This window comes from Mytilus californianus, unplaced genomic scaffold (genome assembly GCF_021869535.1).
Source record: "Mytilus californianus isolate M0D057914Y unplaced genomic scaffold, xbMytCali1.0.p SCAF_5, whole genome shotgun sequence".
Lineage (NCBI taxonomy): Eukaryota > Metazoa > Mollusca > Bivalvia > Mytilida > Mytilidae > Mytilus > Mytilus californianus.
This window is the reverse complement of record NW_026262701.1, coordinates 80,796,289-80,820,322: the sequence shown is the minus strand read 5'-3', so window position 1 is coordinate 80,820,322 and position 24,034 is coordinate 80,796,289. Positions and strand designations below refer to the sequence as shown.

At 32.4% G+C, this 24,034-nt stretch overlaps 3 protein-coding genes across 4 annotated transcripts in view; all 3 read right to left on the bottom strand.

The window, feature by feature from the left end:
• The window catches only part of LOC127703147 (short-chain collagen C4-like), a 134,371-nt gene extending 128,035 nt beyond the window's left edge, over positions 1–6,336 (bottom strand). Inside the window, exon 1 of one of the 2 annotated variants that reach the window (XM_052207648.1) lies at positions 6,291–6,336. The gene's annotated coding sequence lies outside the window, so the exon portion shown is untranslated. The remainder of the gene's footprint in view (positions 1–6,290) is intronic. The other variant, XM_052207646.1, reaches the window with a different exon arrangement.
• Positions 1–24,034, bottom strand: part of LOC127703146 (uncharacterized) — a 151,460-nt gene that overhangs the window by 42,463 nt on the left and 84,963 nt on the right. The gene's annotated exons all lie outside the window — the stretch shown is intronic.
• Positions 3,566–22,088, bottom strand: LOC127703149 (short-chain collagen C4-like). The gene is made up of 4 exons (XM_052207650.1): positions 21,913–22,088; positions 5,309–5,377; positions 4,077–4,313; positions 3,566–3,819 (listed from the first exon to the last, which is right to left on the bottom strand). The coding sequence occupies exons 1-4, from the start codon at positions 22,082–22,084 to the stop codon at positions 3,581–3,583; spliced, it is 717 nt and encodes a 238-aa protein (XP_052063610.1). The 5' UTR covers positions 22,085–22,088; the 3' UTR covers positions 3,566–3,580.

Here is a 24,034-nt window from a genome sequence, read left to right as displayed (position 1 = left end):
TTTTTGCTAAAAAAATTTTATCTGTTTTTATGAATACATCTACGTTTAATTAAGTATCGAATAGTTCTTTTTATATTTTATTGGGGTGTAAAAGCGTTGACCGAAGTGCATTTTCTATGAAGCACATAAGCGCTTTATTCTAAACATTTGCTCAGTATCAACGCTTTCAAAACCCTATAACATTAATAAAATATGCATTAAAGTTCTTATAATTACATTTTTATGCCACAACAATTAAATTAAGATTGATATTAAGGTTTTCGTTTGTTTTTCTATGCATTGTTTCAACATTGTCACGGATAGCACGTGCAGTCATTGCTGTTGTATTTTAAACGGAAATACAATTTGTTGTCAGCAAATCAGAATTACGGATTCTAATATAATTTAACGTTGGGCCCTCGTTGGCCAAGTGGTCTAAGTAGTCGAACTACTGTATCACTTGCCAGTCAACGCTGAGGTTGCGAGTTCGAATCCCACACGGGGCAGGTGCACTTGACTCCAATCTTAATTGACTAGGATTGTCAGTTTTCCTACCGAGGGTCGGTGGTTTTCTCCGGGCACTCCGTCTTCCTCAACCAATAAAAACTGACTGCCACGAAATAGCACAATAGTGATGAAAGTTACGTTAAACACCAATCAATCGATTAATCAATCAATCAATATAATATAACTTACACGAAATAACAGCAATTAATGCGTTGTTCCTTTGCTTTTGTGTGTTTTTTGCTGTGCATGTACTGATTTTGTGGATTTTGAGTCATGCATGGATACCCCTTATCCGTTGTTTTTCTATGTAATGATATTTTTTGATATTAAAAATAGTTAAACTAGTTTTTGATGCATTTATCATTTTGTTACTACGTTCTTAGTGTAAAAACTATATAAAAATAATGTTCACGCTTTACAGCCCTACAACCTCACGCTTATTACAATTATTTGTTTTCAATTAGAATCCATGAGCTGTAAAACATTGTATGCAAAATCTTTTCTGTCCCTTGCTCTTCAAAGTTAATACCGGACAACAGATATTAAAAAGATTTGTGAAAGGCTGAAATTTTATAAGGTTACAAGACCAATACTTCACTGAAAGTTTTAAGAGCGGTATACTTCTTTATATCAAAACATACCAAAAGATAAGGTATCACCATCCCAGTAGTCAGCACTTTTTATGTTGACATGAATTTCATTGATATGGTCATAATTATAAATTAACTGTTTACAAACCTTTCGAAGTACTTAGGATTTTCTATCCCCAGGAATAGATTACCTTAGCTGTAGTTTCGGATTTAAGGTCCCAAATGATCTTCAAATTCGTACATTATTTAGCCTATTTAACTTTTTGTATTCGATCGTCACTGATAAGTCTTTTGTAGACAAAACACGTGTCTGACGTGCACAATTTTAAGCCTAGTATCTAAGATGAGTTTATTTCCAACCACTTTGTCAATGACACTGATTTTGGAGCTTTTCTCTTCCATGCTATCACCATCCTAGAAGTCGGCATTTCGGTGGTGACATGAATTATCGCTGATATGGTCATAATTATAAATTAACTGTTTATAAAACTTTGAATTTGTTGAAATACCAAGGATTGTTCAGCCCAGGAATAGATACCATAAGCTTTCGGAATTTAGGGTTCACAATGATCTTCAAATTTGAAGTTTATTTTGGCCTATTTATCTGATTTGAACGTCGCTGGTGATTCTTTTGCAGACGAAAGGCGCGTTGAATTTTAAGTCTGGTATCTATGATGAGTTTATAACTCCATATGACAAACAAGTAAAAATTTGGCACTGCAAAATAATGCTCCCTAAACTGAGAGAAACATTTTTATTTCAAGGTTTTAAAATACTAGTATGCTGGAAGACAAATAAACATGTGTGTCTTTTAATGTTGTACTGTTGCAATACTGTCTCAGTTTAGGGTGAAAGTTGACGCCTGTTAAAACGTTTAAACCCGCTGCATTTTTATGTACCTGTCCTAAGTCAGGAGCCTGTTGTTCAGTGGTTGTCGTTTGTTGGTGTGGTTCATAGGTGTTTCTCGTTTCTCGTTTTATATATATATCTTACCATTAATTTTCCATTTGAGATTGTTTTACACGGGTCATTTTGGGACCGTTTAAAGCTTGCTGTTCGATGTGAGCCACGGCTCCGTATTGCAGGCCGTACTTTGACCTATAATTGTTAACATTTTATACATTGTGACTTTGATGGAGAGTTGTTTCATTGGCATTCATACCACATCTTCTTATTTATGTACTTTAATTGCTCATTTTTCACCTGTATGAATATTGTAAAAATTCATAGTTTGATACCATCGCGTAATCAACTTTTTTATTTAATTACAGTGACCCTGATCTTGGACATGTGTTGATCCAAAAATCAATAGGCTTTTTTTCTATTCCCTATAGCTTCCGTCTGTGTTAGTTTAATTCCAATTATGAAAGAGAAATTCAAATTACCATCTGGAAAACATTTTTTCATTTTTTTTATATAAAGTAACAATGACCTTAACCTTTGACTATTGACCAAACAAAATCGAAAGTCTTCTTTCCACTTCCATCTATATAAGTGTCATTCCAATAAAGCAAGGGAAACTTAAGTTACCAGTCGGAGTTTTTCCAAGCACAATTCTGTTTTACTAACAAGCCCCAACAGCAATTGGTTTCTTTTTCTGTCTTTTATTTTCTATCTGTTAAGGTTTCATTAAAATCAAGCAAAGGATACTCAAGTTATCAAAACCGTTTGTTTCGAACACTCGGACGGAAGGGACAAACGGACAGCAATGCGCTTATTATATGGTACCGAATGTTTATATGGGGGGAAAACTAACCTCTTTTTTTCTAAGAAGATTGGAAACAAAGAAAAAAAATCTATTTGTTCTCAGTTCAGATATAAATATTGTGATTAAGTTGAATTACATCAGCTTAGTAGTCAGTGCGTGAATACTGACATGATTTATAACATGATATAGCATTATAACATGTTTTCGTGGTAAATCTCCTAACGTTTCAATGTATTTATACGTCCCTGGCTTCCATATGCTTAGGTTTGAGCGTTCATGAATAAGATAAATCCATATAGCGCTTCGGACGTACGAAATGTATAAAGTATTATTTTTATAACTAAGTCATTAGTATGAATTCCAATGAATAAATAAATAAAGGCAACAGCAGTATACCGCTGTTCAATAGTCATAATTTGATAAAGCAAAAACAAATAAGGGTAACAAACTTAAACCAAGGGAACACATCGTATAACGTAAAGCATGGCGAATATTGAATTTTAAATCCATTATTGTAAAATGGGGATATTTTTTTTAAATCATTATATACTCAGGGGAAAAATCTTAACAATAATAAAAACAGCCCGATATCCCTGTCTGAGTACCTCTCATAAAAACGAGAATAACAGAATAGTCCTTACTTGTTATCCTTAATATCAACAAACACAAACTTATATCACACGATACAAAAGCCTGTTTTTTTTACATGTGACGTTAAATTTAAGGGCTGTTCAATACCCTTTTTTCGAAACTTTACATATCAAATAAATGAAAAGACAAGAACATTATATAATTTTTATTTTGTACAAACGGTACAAAGCACTTCTGTATTATCTTTGTATGGGGGACATCTCAGACTACCACATTTTGCTCTCATAGGATAACACAAAACACCGTCATCGTTGGATGATCGATTGTCCAAAGGCTCTGCATCTCCGTCCATACAGATATACTCCATACTGTTATAACTCTTAGATTGACTCACCAAGAAGCCACTATACTCGGATTTCCATCCTGTGTAACAGGACTTTCTTCCTAGGATAAGGCAAAGAAAAAAAAAAGACTAAATACAAATTATATAAGTTTATACGAAAGAAATGGCATCACATTTAATGTAAGCTCTATACTTTAAATTGCGATAATAAAGAACAATGAACTTATTCGAGGCCTTTGACTTCAAAATTAATTTATCTTGAACCTTAAAAGTAGCAATATTATGCAACAAAAAGGTTTACAATGTGCTTATTGTTTGAGGATATATTTCAGAAAAAAATTATGTACAAAATACATACCTGGAATCATTAAAATAGAAACCTTTCCTTTCCGCCTACACACAGCACACGGGACCTCCTTATTGTGTAAACTTCCTGATAAACCTGGTGGTTTACTTCTTGAATCTATCTCATATTCGGCACCATATAGTCCATCATTATCATAGGAGTTTGCTCTACCATTTTCAGGATCACTGGGTAAACAGAGGTAGTTTGAACCTCCTCCTTTGTTAGTGTAAAAGTTACCTCCAGCCTGTCCTGTATAGATATACAGGACATATGATTACACATATAATTATTCATATCATATACTTGTACATAACAATGACAAATATATTGCAAACCAAAATTATAGGTAGTAAAATCATGAACATATTAAAAAAGAATCAAGTTTGAATATTTCAACTTATATGCAAAAATATCATCTGTAACATTTCCTGCCACCTTTAAAATAAGCAATTGATTAACTAAGAAGTGTTTATCATATTAAAAAATGCGCATTACATTTTAGAAAAATGAATTATTCGGATAAATAGCAATTATTTTACATTTTTTGCACGAGCTGGCCTTTCACAGTTTTAACCTTAAGGATTTGTACAAATGCAGGATTTGAATTTAAGCGCTTTCTATGTATTCAGAATACAGCAATTGCGTTAGCGTTTTGAATCGTTGGAACAAACGCTGAAAATAAAATATGATTCAAGTATGCATTTTGCATGCATTGTAAAATGAAAACATGTTAGTTAGCTTTAAAACTTGAATTGTTGGGAAAACATAACAAACAATGCAAATCACTTCGGACCAAATTGAAGTTTATTGAACGCTCGGTCATCCCCTTAATAGCCCTTAGTGCTATGAATTATTTATAGATTCTTTTTAAAAAGGTTACTAAGATGAAATAACCAGACACGGACATCCATCCATCCATCCATCCATCCATCCATCCATCCATCCATCTATCTATCCCATCAATCCTTACATCAATACCAAACATGAAATAGGAAAGATGCAAATGCTTACGTTTACGCCATATTCGAGAGAGGATTTCATAAGAGTAGTGTTCCCTTTCTTTGTTACGCGAGCATTAGAGTAGTAAATGTTTTACTCTCAAAATTATCTTTTTCCATAAGATTTAAATCCTTATCCGAACCCCAATCATATAATAATTCAAAATTCAACAAAAATCGGAAATATACTGTTTGAACACAATTTTAATATATCTAAAATGATGTAATGATAAATAAAAAACATGCCTGTATACACAATTTCCGAATTTCCAGGACAAGTTTTCTTTCCCCATCTGACATATGTCACACCAATATCTTAAATATACACAGCATAGTGTTAATGTATACTATGAAGCCGTTATACAGTTTACCTAGTTATAGGATAAATAACAAAACAGCTTAATCCGAAGTATCCAATATATTGGTTAAAATACCTGACGGCATTCCTTTAACATGTTTTTCACTGGCTATGATTTAACGCAGATACAGTCTGTAAAAAACCTTTTAGTGTGGATTAAAATAATCACTTAAACAATCATTTTTATTAATAAAAGGAAATTTTTTTTGCATAAAAATCTATAGAAATAAAATAAAACCAAAGTTGTTATGTTATCACACCCCACGGTCTTACGTCTTTACATGCCAGTAAAGTCGTTTGATCCGTTGTTTCATCGATTGTGTTCTATTGCCGATTATGACATTTGGACTGATTGTGGCTTAAAATGGCTGGTGATACAAGCATAGCAGGAGACGTTTAATTTGTCGACGAATCCGGTCTCTCTTCTTTCGGATATCTCAGTTTATGTTTGTTAGCTTGATTTGTCTCTTCTTAATTGATTTACGATATTTGAACATTAGATAACTACTGTCTCATTATATTTACAAATAGATTGTTATTTCGTGCGATCACAAAGACAAATTGAATGCCGTATTTGTACTGATAGCAAAGCCTTACCCTGTTGCGAAGTTGTTACAGAACAGTCCGCCTTCCGGGAAGTATGCAAGTAATGCTTCATCATATCAATAAGAGACTGGTCTGATGGTGTCAGACTGTATTCTCTACAGTCATGTCCATAAGCACCGACTGCAAAGGCAACAATGACGGTGGCAAAATTGAATGTTGGCATTCTGAAAATCATATACAAGTAATAAAAAAAAATACATAAGAAATCAAAATAACGGTACTAAGAACAAAGTAACATATTTCAAAAGTACATATTTTTTTTACCTTTATGACTTCCAGGAATTCGTCTATGCGTTAATGCAGTATCTTCATTATATCTTATATAATGGATTGATCAATATTTCTTAATTTTGAAATAGCGTGTAGAATACCTACGATAGCGTAACAATATATTTTGACATTTCAAATGAAATTAAATTTCACTTTGTTTTATTGAATTTAAGGAAAGTATAGTTTTTTAGATTATCTCATACAATAGCTTTGTAATGTATGGTATTGCTTCGTCAACTGTTTTTTACCGTGCATTTTATCGCAGAACCTTCACATTCTAGTATTTGTAAAATGGCATTGAATATAAGTTATACAGAACATATATAACTTGCTATACAGTATGTATGGTGATCTTTAGTTGTTGAAAGTAGTCATATTAGAAAAACAAAGGATACGGTGTATCCATCCTTGACACAAAATCAGTACAGCACAGCAAAAAAACATACAAAAAGTAAAGAAACAGCGCTTGTATTGCTGTTCTATATCTCAAAGTCACAGTGAGGCCTTCAACACGAAGCTGAAAAAACTCCCACCTCACTGCAAGTTTAAGACGGCTCCTAGCACCGGTTTGAGCGGAATACTATGCAGTATTATTATCATAAACTTTGTAAGATGTATCACCACCAAATCGGACCCTGTCAAAACAGAACATTCTGGAGAGTAGTACATATTTAAAACAAAATAAGTCAGTTGGTCTCTAGAGGATAGTTATTTCATTGTCAAACATAAATGTACCACATCTTCTAGTTAAATAATGTTACCAAATTAAAGGAATGCATCCTGAATTCTACAACACGCTCTCTTCCTTAAAACCATCTCTGTATCAAAAGTAATAGAAATTAAATGTGTATATGTTACACGATACACCTTTCGTACCTTTGCATATATTCATTTTTATATATTCTCTTATCTTCGGGAATTATTTTTGAAACTTCATACAGATTTATAAAAACGAACATTCGTGAAATACTTGGAATACAACCAATGTTCTATTACCTTTTATTGTAGGACTCATTGGACTGTTCTGACCAAAAATATCCTTATCTAGCTATTCTCTGAGTGAACATAAAGAAATACTATTTGAATCATCAATGCATGGCGTAAATTTTAGACTACTTGATCTAAATTTTCTGTCAATTGCAGATATTTTTAATAGCGTATATGAGATTTTTTTCGCGAACGGTTTTGATTGCGGTTTGGGCCTAAGATTTGATAGTTAAATGTTCGTTTTGTTTATAATTCGCGATTTACGTCCTTGTAAAATGATATTGAATGAAAAGTGAACTTTTCGCGTGTGGTATATTGTTGCATTGAAATGTCTACGGTGAAAAAAGTGAAAATTTGACACATGCAAAAATTAAACGATATCCGATAGTTTCACATTTTGTCATTCCGGGGACTTTTATAGCCTACTATACAGTTCGGGTTTCAGTCATGGTTGAAGGATGTACAGTGGTCTCTGATGGATAGGTCTTTAATTGGCCATCATACCACACCTCCTTATTTTTTTTACATTTATTTACATTTGATCTGCTAATGATTAGTATGTACAATTTGAGTTAAAAAAAATAAAAAATAAACAAGAGATGCAGTATTCCGCTGGTTAAAATGTTTTCAAAACTTTAATTACAAAAGTGTTAATATTATGATATGGCACATCTCTGCTCATGAAAATGACATTTAGATCTAACCTTCTACAACTATTGACGAGGTTCCCGACTTGGAATAGGCACATGCACATGTGACAGGGTTTATATATTTTTTTTGTGATTGCACCCCTTCTGCTTTTAATATCGATCAGTGAAACAAGAAAAGGCACATTGTAGAACAAACGTACGAATCTGTACAACAAAAGACTTCACTTTATAATAAGGGTATATTAGATAACATAATTATATGTACAACAGAAATTATATGTCGTTTCAAAGTTTTGCTCACAGCTATTTTAGCAAGCTCAATTATCTAAAAAAAAAAATGGGTTCAACACTCTGCTATAGGTGGCTGTATTTCATAAAAACGTCATAAATAGTACAGGTATGATATGCCTTGAACAAACATTAAATGCAGAATAAAAAAAGAGACAGTTGTATATAGATTTAACCTATAGTTGTACAATGAAGTCTATGGGAATGCGACCAGAGTATAAATCTCAATAACCGTAAATTATACGTGTTGCTTAGTCTTTAGTTTTCTATGTTGTGTCATCTGTACTATTATTTGTCTGTTTGTCTTTTTATTTTTGGCCATGGCGTTGTCAGTTTGTTTTCGATCTATGAGTTTGACTGTCCCTCTGGTATCTTTCGTCCCTCTTTTATACCATAGCTATGTATTGTATAATTTTCACGATTATACCATAGTTTTGTTATATCTGAACTTCAGAAAAAAAAGAAGGAAGAAAGCAAGACTGGGAGACTTAGCAGCGGTCAACTGATTCAGACAGAGTCGTCACAGGGCCACTAAGCCAATCTGCCCGCTTTGCACCAGGCGATATAAATAAATGCCTGGGGGTGGAAATCGAAACCAACTTACACCAACTCTGTTGTCCTAGATATACAAATAAACAAAAGTTCGCCCCAACAACAAATAAGACAAATTGAAATTATATATATGTATATATATATATATATAAACAAGTCTAAATTGAAAACAACGTTCTATCCTATGATTGCGTTGGATAAAAACCGCAATTTTTATACGTGTGCATGCAAAACAAATTTCTTGGTAGAGGGGTCTAAATACAGCACAAACAACATTTTCCAAAGACCAAATGAGTGAAAAAGTATATTTTAACAAAACGCATTTGACTAGCAGGTCGAACAACTGATGTTCTTAAACCCTGCTGACTGCCATTGGCGATTGCCAAATAAACGGATCACCGATGTAATAAATGGATCTCAATTATAAATTGAATACTAAACAGAAAACAATAAACTTGCGGAAAAGATGGTATACCGCAAACAAAAGGTGCAAAGGTTTTTGTACACCATATCCGGATTTCGACAATTAATGTCTCTTCAGTGATGTTAGGAATCGAAACGGTATTTGGAAGGCCATATAATTTACCTCAATTTAGGATAGACTCTTGAATTTTGAAAGAGTCAAAATAGGATGAACGGATCATACAAACCCGAAGGCAAATATAATACAAGCCCAAACGAAAAAAATATAAACAAGTCTTAATTGAAAACAACGTTCTATCCTATGATTGCGTTGGATGAAAACCGCAATTTTTATACGTGTGCATGCAAAACAAATTTCTTGGTAGAGGGGTCTAAATACAGCACAAACAACATTTTCCAAAAGACCAAATGAGTGAAAAAGTATATTTTAACAAAACGCATTTGACTAGCAGGTCGAACAACTGATGTTCTTAAACCCTGCTGACTGCCATTGGCGATTGCCAAATAAACGGATCACCTATGTAATAAATGGATCTCAATTATAGATTGAATACTAAACAGAAAACAATAAACTTGCGGAAAAGATGGTATATATATATTAAATTGAAAAAATAATTAACTAGGCCAAATAAGTTATCAATGTGTTAAATGTAATATTAATATATGTACTGAAATTGTTTACCTCGGATAGGTTGATAGCCTAAGATTTATACTCCGGGTTCATTACCATAGGCTTCAATCATGATTGTAAAGCTAAAGTGTAGGTATAAAAATTGTAATACACTGCTGACATCTCGACTTTAAGGAAGTTGCTTTAGAAAGTAATAATTATAATTTAGACCTAGATAGGATCTGGTTACCGAAAACGAAGCTTAAGTTTTCAGGCCTATTTACGCAGCATGTTTTTTTTAATAGTGACCATTTTGGAAACCCTTTTATATCAATTTACGGTTTTGGCTTTTATTCGGGATATGATTCATTCAAAATCTTAGATTGATTCCTGTGAATCATTATTTAAAGATAAAAATATTTTGAACATCATAATTTTGACTAATAAAAAAACTACTTAGTTTTTGAAACTAACCTTTTGATCTTTGAGTCCAAAACTCTTCAAAATCTCAGAAATCTGTTGTCTTTCGTCCATGACATATATGCCTACTCCTGAATCTCTTTCGCAGCATGTCCTACCGATAAAGAGATAAGTGATTTCGGCTAACGTCAATGTCTTCAATTCAAAGCATATTCAGAACAATTTATTCTTGTAACATGTTTTCGTCAGTAACGTTATTCGGCGTCATTACAAATGCGTCAATCGCTGTCGAAGAATTTTGTCTAACTGATATACCCTATGTTCAAGTAGAAGAATGCTAAGATATTTATTGCATTGTATTTTGTTTTTTCATAAACAACATTGTCCCACCCAAAAAAAATCGTTCAAACAAGTAATTGAACAGTAAATTAAGAGTTAATAAAAATATGTTTACTTGGGTCTTCTTCCGACTAGCCGTAAAACCCTTGCCAAAGTGGGACGTCCGTTTGGCAGTGCGGGATGTACAAGTACGCAGCAACGCCCGGTCAGAATAAGGACGTTAAATCCGATGCCTAGAGCAAAGAGAGTGCCACGCTTTTTGCATGTCAAGTACTCTTGCAAAAACTTGTTGAGGAGTACGTAGGTTGCCTGTTGCAAGGCAAAATTCCTGTCCCTGTTCAATATACTCTTATTTTCGATTGGCAGTCCAAATTTCCCCGACCTTTATCCTGGACGGCCTCAATTACAGTACTTACCTAAAGCTATTGTATTTATTCGTACTGAAAATGCATGAAATATTTACCACTGGGCGTTAAGCAACTAACAATCAATCAATCTATCTCCTTGTAAACATATTGATGATTACCTTTTTTTCTCTTTAAAATTTTCCCGGGTTATTAACATTATCTGAGTCAATATACCAGTGGACATTACAAGCTAAAAAATTTCGCTTCAAAAGATTATCATTTAATTGTTCAAAGCGGGACTTAATCAAAGATATGAAATTTTGACTGATATGTTAGTAATGAGTAAGACTACAAGAATAAGAATGACATAAGGGCAATGTAAACAAAAAACTATCTATTTACACTGGTTAGAGTTTCTTATCACTCTCTTTGCGCCATCGTACACTGACTTACGAAAATTTTAAGTTATGTTTTTGTTTTTGTTTTGTTTTGTTTTTTGGGGTTATTTTTGTTTTTTTTTAATTTTTATTTTGCTTTTGTTTTTTATTTATTTATTATTTTCTCTTCTGTCTTTTCTTTCTCTCTGAAATATAGTTCTCTCTTTATTGGACAATATGGAAATAATGGATACATAATAATATAGTATTATATATTTTACTATTTAGAATACTAACAATTACAATTACTAACTAGTTTTCATCTAAATATAAAATCTAATGTATAACGAGGCCGGGATAAGGTACCGGTACTTTTTGTATCTAACTAACAAATGTGAAAATTTTCAATAAAGTATGTAAAAATAAAAAAAAAAAATTTTTTTTAGAGACAAACGTTTTTAACTGGTTTTTGTAGGATAATAATTTCAATGACATATTTCGAAAAAAAAACTGGATTATACACAGAGAATATGACGTCTAGGTATCTGGAGAAATCCCTGAAAACACTCTTTACGGTGGCGTCACTATAGTGCTGCAGGTCTTGATAAGCAGAACACTGGATCTATGTGCTTATTCAACAATGACAAGTCTTCACAATTGTAGACTAGAATAACGTTCATGACCGATATATATAGTTACTGCTGATAATGTTTGCTGTTTACAGTTTCTCTCTATCGACTATCGAATTTGCCTAAAACGTAAAAATTGACAAAAATCATCCTGCGAGGCAAGTAATTCCATATGAATTCATCAAATGGTTTCGGTAATTTTGCCACAACCCGACCAAAGAACAGAAAACAACACAAGGCCCCCAATGGTTCTTCAACGCAGCAAAGTCGGGCTTCAGCTGACCCCTTATCAATAATGTATACTAGTGCAGCGAAATGGACGCCACACAAAAAATCCGAAACATACAAATGAAGACATACAAAATTAAAAATTTTACACAAGACTGATAAAAGCAAACGGTTCCTGACTAGGGACAGGCGCAAAAAAAAATTGCGAGATCTGCCCCTCCTCAATACTTCTAGCCAATGAGGAACAAAAAAAATAATAGCAAAACGCACAGTAAAACTCAGTGAAAAAACTCTGAGTTCGATGTTAGAGTAGGTACTAGTAGAAACCATGCAAAATTTCGTAAAAAAATCACCGTGGGATCAAAACTGTATCGTACGCCCTTAACACTGCAAGGTTTACCCCCAAACTAATAAAGTTGATTACATATGATAGTGAAAAGAATGCATTAAATGTAAGAAAAGTCGAAACGTAGTAGAATTAAATTCACTGGAAGTTTAGTTAGCTATAAAACCAGGTTTAACCCACCTTTTTAATCGGAAATTGCCTGTACCAAGTCAGGAATATGGTAGTTGTTTTTCCCTTGTTCCGTTGATTGATAGCGCTTAATTTTATCAGTTTTTATGAACTTCCCCTTTTTCAACTTCTCTTGGAGTTCTGTATTTTTGTATAACTTTTCATTATGACTTTTGCGGCGGAAACTGCAACAGTAGATTACAGGTTGCATTTCTGTAAAAAATATAGACCATGCAATTTCCCATAGGAACTCCCTTGACGGCTAAAACTGTGCCATTTTTACTATGAAGTTTCATGAAAAATTATATTTAAGAATGGAAAGTTGATATGCACTACTATTTTATTCAAAGGTCAAAATATAGGGCTGTGCGGCATATTTTCAACATTTATATGCCCCGAACTTCCAAGAGTTTAAACTTATACTTAAGTTCTGTACTACCCCTACCTTCACTTTAGGTGACCCTAAGAATTCAAAGTTCCCTGCAAAAAAACCATGTGTTAATATACTGGTAACATTCCCAAGTAATGTCCCTATGAGAAGAAACAAAGAGATCATATCTGGGAACCAGTGCGTAAACAAACAAAATATCGATGAATATTATATATCCCCCCAAAAGAGGCGTGGTTTGTGAAACAGCTGTATTTAAAAATTGCAACCTACAGACTAGATACAGACCTTATACTGGATATATTGATAATGGAAGTGTAATAGATTGATCATGGAAGTGTAATAAGGGGTTTCAATAAATTTTAAATTGAATTGCAACAAGTACAAATTGAACAGGAGAAAGAGGTGTGAAGGAGCGAACATACATTTTATTCTTGTGATGCTCATTTAACCCGACGATTTTGTTAAAAGAAACTGGCCATAAATCACGGAGTGTCTATCCGTATTCAACATCTTGATGACTGTGATAAAATATTCCATTCAATTCAATTCCGATCATTATTGTCATTATCAATCAAATTCATTAGTGTAAGTGTAGCTGCGTATACATGTATCACAATTGTGATGTGTATGTAACTTATATCTTTTATTTCATCATTGGAGAAAGAAAAGTGTACATGTGAGGGTATAATTTGAATTGCTTTATGAAAAAAAAATATATGTACTGCATCGGTGTCAATTGATCGTTTAGTTTTTCTGTGACGAAAAGATTTAAACTAGATTACAAAGAAAAGAAAATACCAATACAAATCTTTTGTAAGGAAATTCGTTGATCAAAATTATCAATGCCAATCATGGAACTCAATTCTAAATTAAAATGTAATTGTGAAAATGTAATAACACTCCTACACGCAATATCAATACTTGACAAGATGTGACGTTCAAATCAATATTGATGCAAATGTCCCAGCAGATTTTTGTTAAAACGTGTATTTCTGTAAAAGGAAAACTATTTCCAAGAATCGTTTATTGATTTCCGAATTCTGTATGCACAAATATTGAAACAAACATTTAATTAAACAAACTGCTTAATTCATCATTGTTATTTATCCTGACTATCAACAGGCATATTTTCATAAAGGGTTTTGATAATATATACATATACATATACATAAGCCTAATATATTAACCATACAATAGTATAGTAATTTTCATCCATAAAATCGCCTTTACACACTGCTTTGATTATAAAGTCACATCTCATGGGAAGAACTTACAACTACTTGTTACATCTTTTGGCCACCATGCACCTACTATTTCAAGACAGATGCTAACCGTTTCACCAGGTCTAATTTTTAAAGTGGAAGTTACATAATATACATATTTTAATAGGATAAGTCGATCGGACATATTTTTCACGAGCTAACATGCAAATAAAAATTCCTAATTGAAGAGAACTTTCGTAAACATTGACCATTGCTAAAAATATTTAAATATCTCATTTAATTTGAAAAGAGAAGACACCTTACCCTTACTTAAATGCAAATTTATTGAATGATTTATATGAAAATAAACACTTCATAAATTTGGTGAGTCCCACTCACTTTTCTGGATTTACTTCATCTATGAACGGTCAAATCCAAACATATCTGCAATGTAAAAACAGACTCTCCATCTCTCAAAGCAAGCGTAAAGTCTATAACTTGGCCAAACCTTTCCAACCATTTTAAAATTTATTTACCTTAAGAGTTTTTACTAGCATATACAATTATAAAATTCAAAAAACGATGCAGAACCCATTTTGTAACGTCCAAAGTTTGCCAACTCCAATGAAATCAGTAACAATATGTATTGCTTATAACACAATTAAATATAATTATGTAAACAGATATTTCATAGTTTCTGTTATCATTACACAGTTATACACCAGATATAAATATATTAACTGAATATCACTATTGCGGATTGACAACAGAGGTCAACAGTAGGTGAACTGTGAGATATTTTATGTAATTTGTTACTACGTATTCCACATTTTACAAAGACTAGATCAGCTATATATTTACATGAACAACCATAAATACTGCAAATAAATGTTACGATTATTTTCTATTTTTAGTAATAACAGACATGTACATTTGTCGATGACATTTATTGATTTTAGCAGAAACTTTATGATTTGCTTTTGGCATTTCAGATTGGCATTGTGATTTCAGAGGTTATTTCTAAAGTCAAATTACAGTGTAAATGAATGATTTAACAGCTGGTTTTTTTATAAGAAGAGAGACAAAAGATACCAAAGGGACATGTTTTTTATAAGAAGTTGTAAACAACAGCAGCATGCTAAACTTAAAATGACAATGAAAACAAGTGTTCATTGACCTCGTTTATTTCCTGAAAAATTATTTAATGAGATGAACATTCGAATAGCATACATGTAAAAACGATGAAACACTTAAAAATAAATTTATTTATACATATATTTTCATATATCCAAAAACCAATCCATAAACTTTTCTGAAATTTTTTTTCTGTTTTATTGATAGAAAAAATATATGAAATTGAAACTTGTTTTTGATGCATTTACAATTTTGTTACTACGTTCGTAGTGTAAAAACTAAATGAAAATAGTTTTAACGCTTTACAGGCCTACTCCGTCACGGTAATTTCGAACTATGTTTTAATGTATTTTTCACCAAGAGCCCATCTCATCTGAATAATGTATGCACCATCAATGAAATTGATGACCCTATAGAGATTATTTTAATTTACTAAAATGTAAAATTGCTAACAACAGCAACAACAACCTGATTTTTAAAAATAATGTTTTTACTGAGTTTGACTGAATGAAATTTAAGTATGATTTCGAAAAAGTTTCTCACTTAATTTACATTCCATCGCTTCAAATGTGCACTTTATGAAGAATTTTTATTCAACTATTTGTTTCAATTAAAATCCATGAGCTGTTTAACATTATAAGCAAAATCTTAAAAAAACATATCGGTCATTTTCTGTCCCTTGATCTTTAAAATTAACAATTAACACCAGACGACAGATTTGATAAAAACTAAACTTGGTCCTTTTATAAAGTTAATGAAAACATCACGAAAACAATACATCCTACGTTTTAAATTACTTAAATATCATTGAAAATTTTAAGAGGAGGATATTTCTTTATATCAAAACATACCCAAAGATAAGGTATCACCAGCACAGTAGTCAGCACGTTTGTGTTGACATTATTTATCATTGATATGGTCTTAATTATTAATTAATTGTTTACAAAACACTGAATTTTTCGAAATACTGAGGATTTTCTACTCCAGGAATAAATAACCCAAGCTGTATTTGGCAAAACCTTTTAGAATTTTGGGTCCTCTATGCTCTACACTTCGTACTTTATTTTGCTTTTGTAACCTTTTTGATTCGACCCTCACTGATGAGTGTGGAAAGGGAACGCGCGTCTGGCGTGCAACATTTAAGGACTGGTATCTATGATGAGTTTATTCACAACCACGAGGGTATTACCATCCTAGTAGTCAGCACTTCTGTGTTGACATGAATTATCATTGATATGATCATATTTATAAATTAATTGTTTACAAAACTTTGCATTTTCGAAGTACTAAGGATTTTCTACCCCAGGTATAGATTACTTTAGCTGTGTTTGTTCGAACTTTATTTGACTTTTTTTTTGCAGGCGTCCTGATGCGTCTTTTGTAGACCAAAATGTGTCTTGCATGCAAAATTTTAAGGTTGGTATCTAAGAGGAGTTTATATATCCATATGACAAATAAGTACAAAATCTGCCACTGCTAAAATGCTCACAAACTGCATATTTATAGAGAGAAACATTTTTATGTCAAGGTTTCAAAAAACCAGTAAAGTTTGAGAGACAATGTACTTTTATTGCTCATTTTTCACCTGTTTAAATATTGTTACAATTCATAGTGTGATACCATCCGGAAATTCATTAGCTATTTTATGTTAGTTACAGTGACCCTGACCTTTGATATGTGTTCCTTCCAAAATCAATAGGTTTCTTTTCTTTCCCTATAGCTTCCATCTGTATTAGTTTAATTCCAATCGTGCAGAAGATCAAATTACCATACGGAAAAAAAGTAAAATAACAAAACTACCGAACTCCGAGGAAAATTCAAAACGGAAAGTCCTTTATAAAATGGCAAAATCGAAAGCTCAAACATTTCAAACGAATGGAAAACAACTGTCACATTCCTGACTTGGTACAGCTATATCCTTATGTAGAAAATGGTGGATTAAATCTGGTTTTATAGCTAGCTAAACCTCTCAGTTTGGCAGCCGCATAGAATTCCATTATATTGACAACAACAAGAACAATGTGTGAGCAAAACAAACAGACATAATAGGTAAAAATGTCAAAAATTGGGGTACAGCAGTTAACATTGTGTTATAATCTTAATCACTATAAAAACAAATAACTATATCAACAAAGAAAAACAAAATGGCATATAGACACTCTATAGACAAAGTACATAAACCATATTTCTCTATTTCAAATAATATTGCCGTTAACCTTTGACCTCTTGCCCTAAAAATTCAATAGGCTTTTTTCCACCCCCTATATCTTCAATCTGTTTAAATGAAAACAACACGTTATAAATTTCATGCGTCCGACGCGCTTTTTTGGATTTACCTTTATCAGGAACGCTTGGAGCTGAATATTTGAAAGCCAAGGATGTATAAGAACCGAAACAGTTGAAGAGCTGCTATAAGTTTCATTCCAATAAAGCCAGGGAAACGCAAGTTACCAACCGGAAACAATTTTTCCCAACAAAATTTCTGTAATAACCTTGACTTATTAACCCTTAAAGCAAAAGGCTTCTTTTTCTTTTCTTTTTCTTCTATCTGTATACGTTTCATTTAAAACAAGCAAGGAATACTTAAGTTAAAAAAAAACGTTTCTTTCGGACACTCGGACGGCAGGGACAAACAGACGACAAAGCGCTTATTATATGGTACTGAATTGTATAGGGAAGCATAAAAACCTCTTTCTTTTCTAGGAAGATTGCAAACAAAAATGAAAACCATCTATTTGTTCACTGTTCAGGTATAAAGATTGTGATAAAGTTCAATTACTATCACTGGGTTGATACCACTGCTGGTTGAATGTTAGTCCCCGAAGATCTCATCAGCTCAGTAGTCAATTCTTCGGTACTTACATGATTTATAACATGTTTTTTCTTCTTAAATTATCCATTGATGAAAAGAGAAATTACTGAGAAAGTAAGTCTTCAACTACTTCAGACAAAGTTGACGTACCTTATCCGAATATGGCTATTCTTTTTATGTACCTTTATAAAGCTCCTAGTGTTTTTGCGTATTTATACGTCTCTGGCTTTCAAATGCCTGGGTTTGAGCATTCCTGATGAAGGTAAATCCCTAACGCGTTTCCCGACGCACGAAATGTATAAAGTATTATTTTCAGAATTAAGTCATTAGTTTGAAGTTTGATGAATAGATATTGGAAAACTTTACGATTGATTGATTGCTTGATTGGTGTTTAATGCCACTTTCAGCATTATTGTGTTATTTTGTGGCAGTCAGCTTCTATTGGCCCGTAAAAAACCACCGACCTTCGGTAGGAAAACTGACAATCCTAGTCAATTAAGATTGGAGTCGAAGCCACCTGCCACGTGCCGGATTCGAACTCACAACCTAAATGTTGACAGGCTTGTTTTACAGTATTTCGACTACTTAGACCAATCGACCACCGATGCCCCTTAAAACATAACGAAAGTGAGATATTGAATCTACTATGTTGTAAAATGGGGATATTTTTTTTTAATCATTACATACCCAAGAGAAAAATCTAAACAATAATAAAACAACTTGATATGCCTGTCCGAGTACCTCTCATAAAAAATGAGAATAACAGAAGAATCATTACTTGTTATCCTCAATATCAACAAACAGGCAAACACAAACTTATATCATATAACATATTAACCTGTTATTTACGTTTGACGTTAAATATGAGTACAGTAGAATACCATGTAAAGTAAACATAGGAAATAAGTGAGCAAACGAAAGCCTTATATTATTTTTATTTTGTACAAACGGTACAAAGCACTTCAGTATTATCTTTGTATGGGGGACATCTCAGACTACCACATTTCGCTCTGATAGGATAAACCAAAACATCGTTTTCGTTGGATGATCGATTGTCCAAAAGCTCAGCATCTCCGTCCATACAGATATAGTCTACACTGTTATAACCCTTATCTTGACTCACCAAGAAGCCAATGTACTCAGATTTCCATCCTTTGTAACAGGACTTCCTTCCTAAGTTTCGATAAAAGTAAAAATAAAAAATAGAATAAAAAATATGCAATTTCTATATTAAAACACATTTAAACTTTATACTTATAGGTTTCATAAAAACGAAAATTGGATATCTTTTGATATCAACTCGATTTATTTAATTTCAATATAAAAATAAACGAGCCTTTCGGTGAGTTTATTGTTACTATTTAAATCAAATAACCATAGCTTATACCAAACGATATTCAATGCTTACGAGTTGTCAAACCTATTATTGTAATGGTAAATTTCTGTTTGTGTTAAATAGAAAAGCCCGGCTCGTTTATCTGGTCTTTTGCACATACCAGTATGACATCATATTGTATCAAGTTCCGGCGTCAAACTTTAACATCAGAAATAGTTAAAGTTTGTGTAAGCTTCAGATTAAAATGAAATTTGACCAAATTAGATTTTCAATTGAAAAGTGTGAGTGTTTTGTATATTATTGAAGAAATCACACATCTCCGTTGCCATTTAGAAAATGTACTTCGCTTTGACTTCTTCAATGCATCTATAACATAATGAATAACCAATGGAAATATCGCAATATGTGTCATAATGCTGGATAAGCAAATCAAAGTTACGCATTTTTCGTATCTCATTCACTGTAGTGTGATACGAGAAATATCTTTACGTGTAAGAAATAGAGTACATGCCTCAACCAAAAGAGAATTCAATCAATGATAGCGATAACACAGAATAATGCATTGTTTAAAGCATTTGCCTTCAAGATTAATTTAGGTTGAACCTTATAATCAACAATATCATACAACCAATAGGTTACCAATATCCTATAATTTTAGAATATTTCTTATAAATTTCTAAATAATAACCAAAATAAATATTGATAAAAGAGTACCTGCTATCATTAAAACAGAAACTTTCCCCTTCCGCCTGCACACAGAACATAGGACCTCTTTTTCATACAAACTAACAGGTAAACCTGATGGTTTACTATTGGAATTTATCTCATACTCGGCACCATATAGTCCATCATTACCATAGGAGTATGCTTTACCATTTTCAGGGTCACTGGGTAAACAGAGGTAGTTCGAACCTCCTCCTTTGTTATTGTAAAAGTTACCTCCAGCCTGTCCTGAAGAAATTTAAGGTAATTTTCTTATTACAAATGTTACTATTTAGATTATCCATTTGTACGTTACAATGGCAAAGATATCCCAAACCAATTTCAGGTATTAACATGCCAGTAGTAGAGACAATAAGTTCGACCTTGAATCTGTGTTGTAGATTGCTTCGCAGGCATTAGCAAATGTTTTATTTTTAAAAGTATCCTTTTCAATAAATTCAACCATATCCGGACCCTAGCTATGTCAAATATTTAGATTAACTAAAATCTAAAACATATTGGTACAAAACAAGTTATTTTTCAACGAATACCAGGTTTCTCTGGGGGAACTAGATTATTTTTTATGAAATTTTTTGTAATTGTAACTGAGAAAGCAAACTAATGAGATAAAACATAACAAGTTTTTTAACATTTCTAAAATGTACATGAATATATATGGGTAAAAAATTTAATTTGCAAGCACAGAATTATATATTTATCAAATATTCATAAAAGAAAAAGAAAAAAACAGTAGCAAGCGAGTTAAACTGTATTTTACTGCCTAGCGCTTTCATCCATATGTAGAAACTTTTAGACTCCAATTGACTAAAAAGGATAATAAAAATGAAAAAAACATACCCGTATACACAATGTCCGAATTTTCAGGACAAAGTTTTCTTCCCCCATCTGACATATGTCACACCAATCTCTTAAATATACGCAACAAAGCGTTGATTTACAGTATGAAACCGTATTAAAGATGAATAACAAAAAAAGCTTAGTCCAGCGTATACAATATGTTGCTGAAAGTACCGGACGGCTTACATGTAACGTGTTAGTCACAGGTTATTGTTTACAATTATGATTTAATGCAAATACAGCATGTACAGTTGGTAAAGAAATTTTTAGTGTGGATTTAAATTATCACTTAAATAATCATTTTCATTGAAGAAATACAAGTTTTGTTTTAATAAACATATACAGAAAAAAAATGTTATTAATTACAGTTTCGATTGAAAGAATATTAAATGTTTTTGCTTTTTTTACATACCAGTATAGTCGTCTGATCTGTAACTTTATCGATTGTGCCCTATTCCCGATTATGACATTTTGATTGAGAGTGGATTTGAATGGCGCGCGATAACAGGAGAATCTTACCTTGTCGACACATACGGTCTCTCTCCTTTTGGAGTTCTGCGAATCTCTGTTGTTAGGGATATGGCAATTGTTTTTCACTTGTTCCGTTGATTGATAGCGGTTTTTTTTTACTTCCCCTTTTAGAATTTGCCTTGAAGTTTGGTATTTTTGTTATACTTTTTTGTTTGTTATCTTGATTTGTATCTTTTTTATATATATTAACGATATTTAACAATTTGTTAACTACTGTCTCATTACTTTACAAATAAATTGTCAATTCATGCAATCACAAAGGCAAATTGAATGCTGAAAGACTTACCCTGTTGTGAAGGTGTTACAGGACAGTCCGCTTTCCGGGAGGTATGCAAGTAATGCTTCATCATATCAATAAGAGATTGGTCTGATGGTGTCAGGCTGTATTTTGTGCAATCATGTCCATACACACTGACTACAAAGGCAACAATGGTAATGGCAAAGCTGTTTGTGGGCATTCTGAAAATCAAGTACTAGTGATTAAAAAAATACATAACAAATCAAAATAACAGGGCTATGAATAAACTAACACATTTTCAAAGAACATATTTTTACCTTTTTGACTTCCAGGAATTTGTCGATGCGTTAATGCAGTATCTTCATTATATCTTATATCATGAATTGATCAATATTTATTTTAATTTTGAAATAGCGTGTAGAAATACATACGATAGCGTAACGATATATTTTGACATTTCAAATGAAATTAAATTTCACTATATTCTATTGACTTTAAAGAAAGTATTTATATGATCTCATACTACAGCTCTGTAATGTATTGCATTGCTTCGTGAACTGTGTTGGTCTTTTTCCGTGTATGTTTTTGTATTACCTACAGTTTCGTATTTGTAAGATGGTATTGCATATAAGTTCTACAAAACATATATAACTTACTATACTGAATGATATTTGCTCATTTTTGAAGCATGAACGGTAACCTTTAGTTCTTGACACTAGTCATTTGTATTTAAATGCCAGGTATTTCATTGTCAAACAGAAATATACCACATCTTCTGGTTAAATAATGTGAACAAAGGAATGAATCCTGAATTCTACAACCTGCTTTCTCCCTTAATATCATCTCTTTATCAAAAGTAATGAAATTAAATGTGTATCTGTTTCACGATACACTTTTCGTACATATACATATATTAATTTTTCATATATTCTCTTATCTTCGGTAATTATTTTTGCAACTTCATACAGATTAATAAAAACGAACATTCTTAAAATACTTGGAATACAACCAAAGTTCTATTACCTTCAATTGTACGCCTCATAGGACTGTCCTGACAAAAACATCCTTATCTAACTATTCTCTGACTGGACATAAAGAAATTCTATTTCGATCATCAATGCATGGGGTACATTTCAGACTGCTTGACCTAATTTTTCTGTAAATTGCAGATTTTATATGGGGTTATTTTGTCGTATGGTTTTGGTTGCGGTTTTGGCTTAGGGTTGGAGAGCTAAATGTTCGTTCGCTTCAAATATTGCAATTTAAGGCCTTGTAAAATGCTATCAAATGAACAGTGAAATGTTCGCGTAAGGTATATTTTTTGCGTTAAAATGTCAACCGTGAAAAAAACCAAAATTTGACACTCGCGAAAATTTGTCGATATTCGATAGTTTCAAATTTAGCACCTTTTGTCATTTTTATAGTTTACAATACAGTATGGGTTTCACTCTGTTGGATCGTTCTTTAATTGGCAATTATACCACACTTCCTTACTTTTATAGTTATTTACATTTGATCCACTAATGATGATTATGTACAATTTGAATCAAAATAAAGATAAAAAAGAGATTCAGTCTTCCGCTTGTTGGAATTTTCTTCCAAACTTTATTGCAAAATCGTTAATATTATAGTCTGGCACATCTGCTCCTGAAAATGACTATAACATCTGACCTTGTACAACCATTGACGATGTTCCTGACTTCGAATAGACACATGCACATGTGACAGCATTTAAACAGTTTTCGTGAGCGGACGCCTCCTACCTTTTAATATCCATCAGTGGAATAAGGGAAGGCACTTTGTAGAACAAACATACAAATCAGTACAAGATAGGACTTCACTCTATAATAACGGTGTATTAGATAACATAATTACATGTACAACAGAAATATATATCGTTTCAAAGTTTGCTCACAGCTATTTAAGCAAGCTCAATTACTTCAAAATGGGTTTAACACTCTTATATGTACAAGAATGCTATACACTGAACAAACATTAAATGAAAAATAATAACAGAGACAGTTGTACATAGTTTTAACTTAGAGCTGAACAAAGGAGTCTATGGGGATGCGACCAGTGTATCAATCTCAATAACCGTAAATTATACCATACCTATGTATGGTTTAATTTCCACGATTATACCTATAGTTATATCTGAACTTCTGAAAAA

Bases quoted from the DNA above. Each gene is read 5' to 3' on its own strand.
- LOC127703149 (XM_052207650.1), bottom strand. From the start codon at position 22,084: ATGCCCACAAACAGCTTTGCCATTACCATTGTTGCCTTTGTAGTCAGT. The intron at 4,314-5,308 runs GCATGTTTTTTA...ATATCTATACAG, and splicing joins TTCGGAAATTGTGTATACAG to GACAGGCTGGAGGTAACTTT. The intron at 3,820-4,076 runs GTATGTATTTTG...GCCTTATCCTAG, and splicing joins TTCTATTTTAATGATTCCAG to GAAGAAAGTCCTGTTACACA.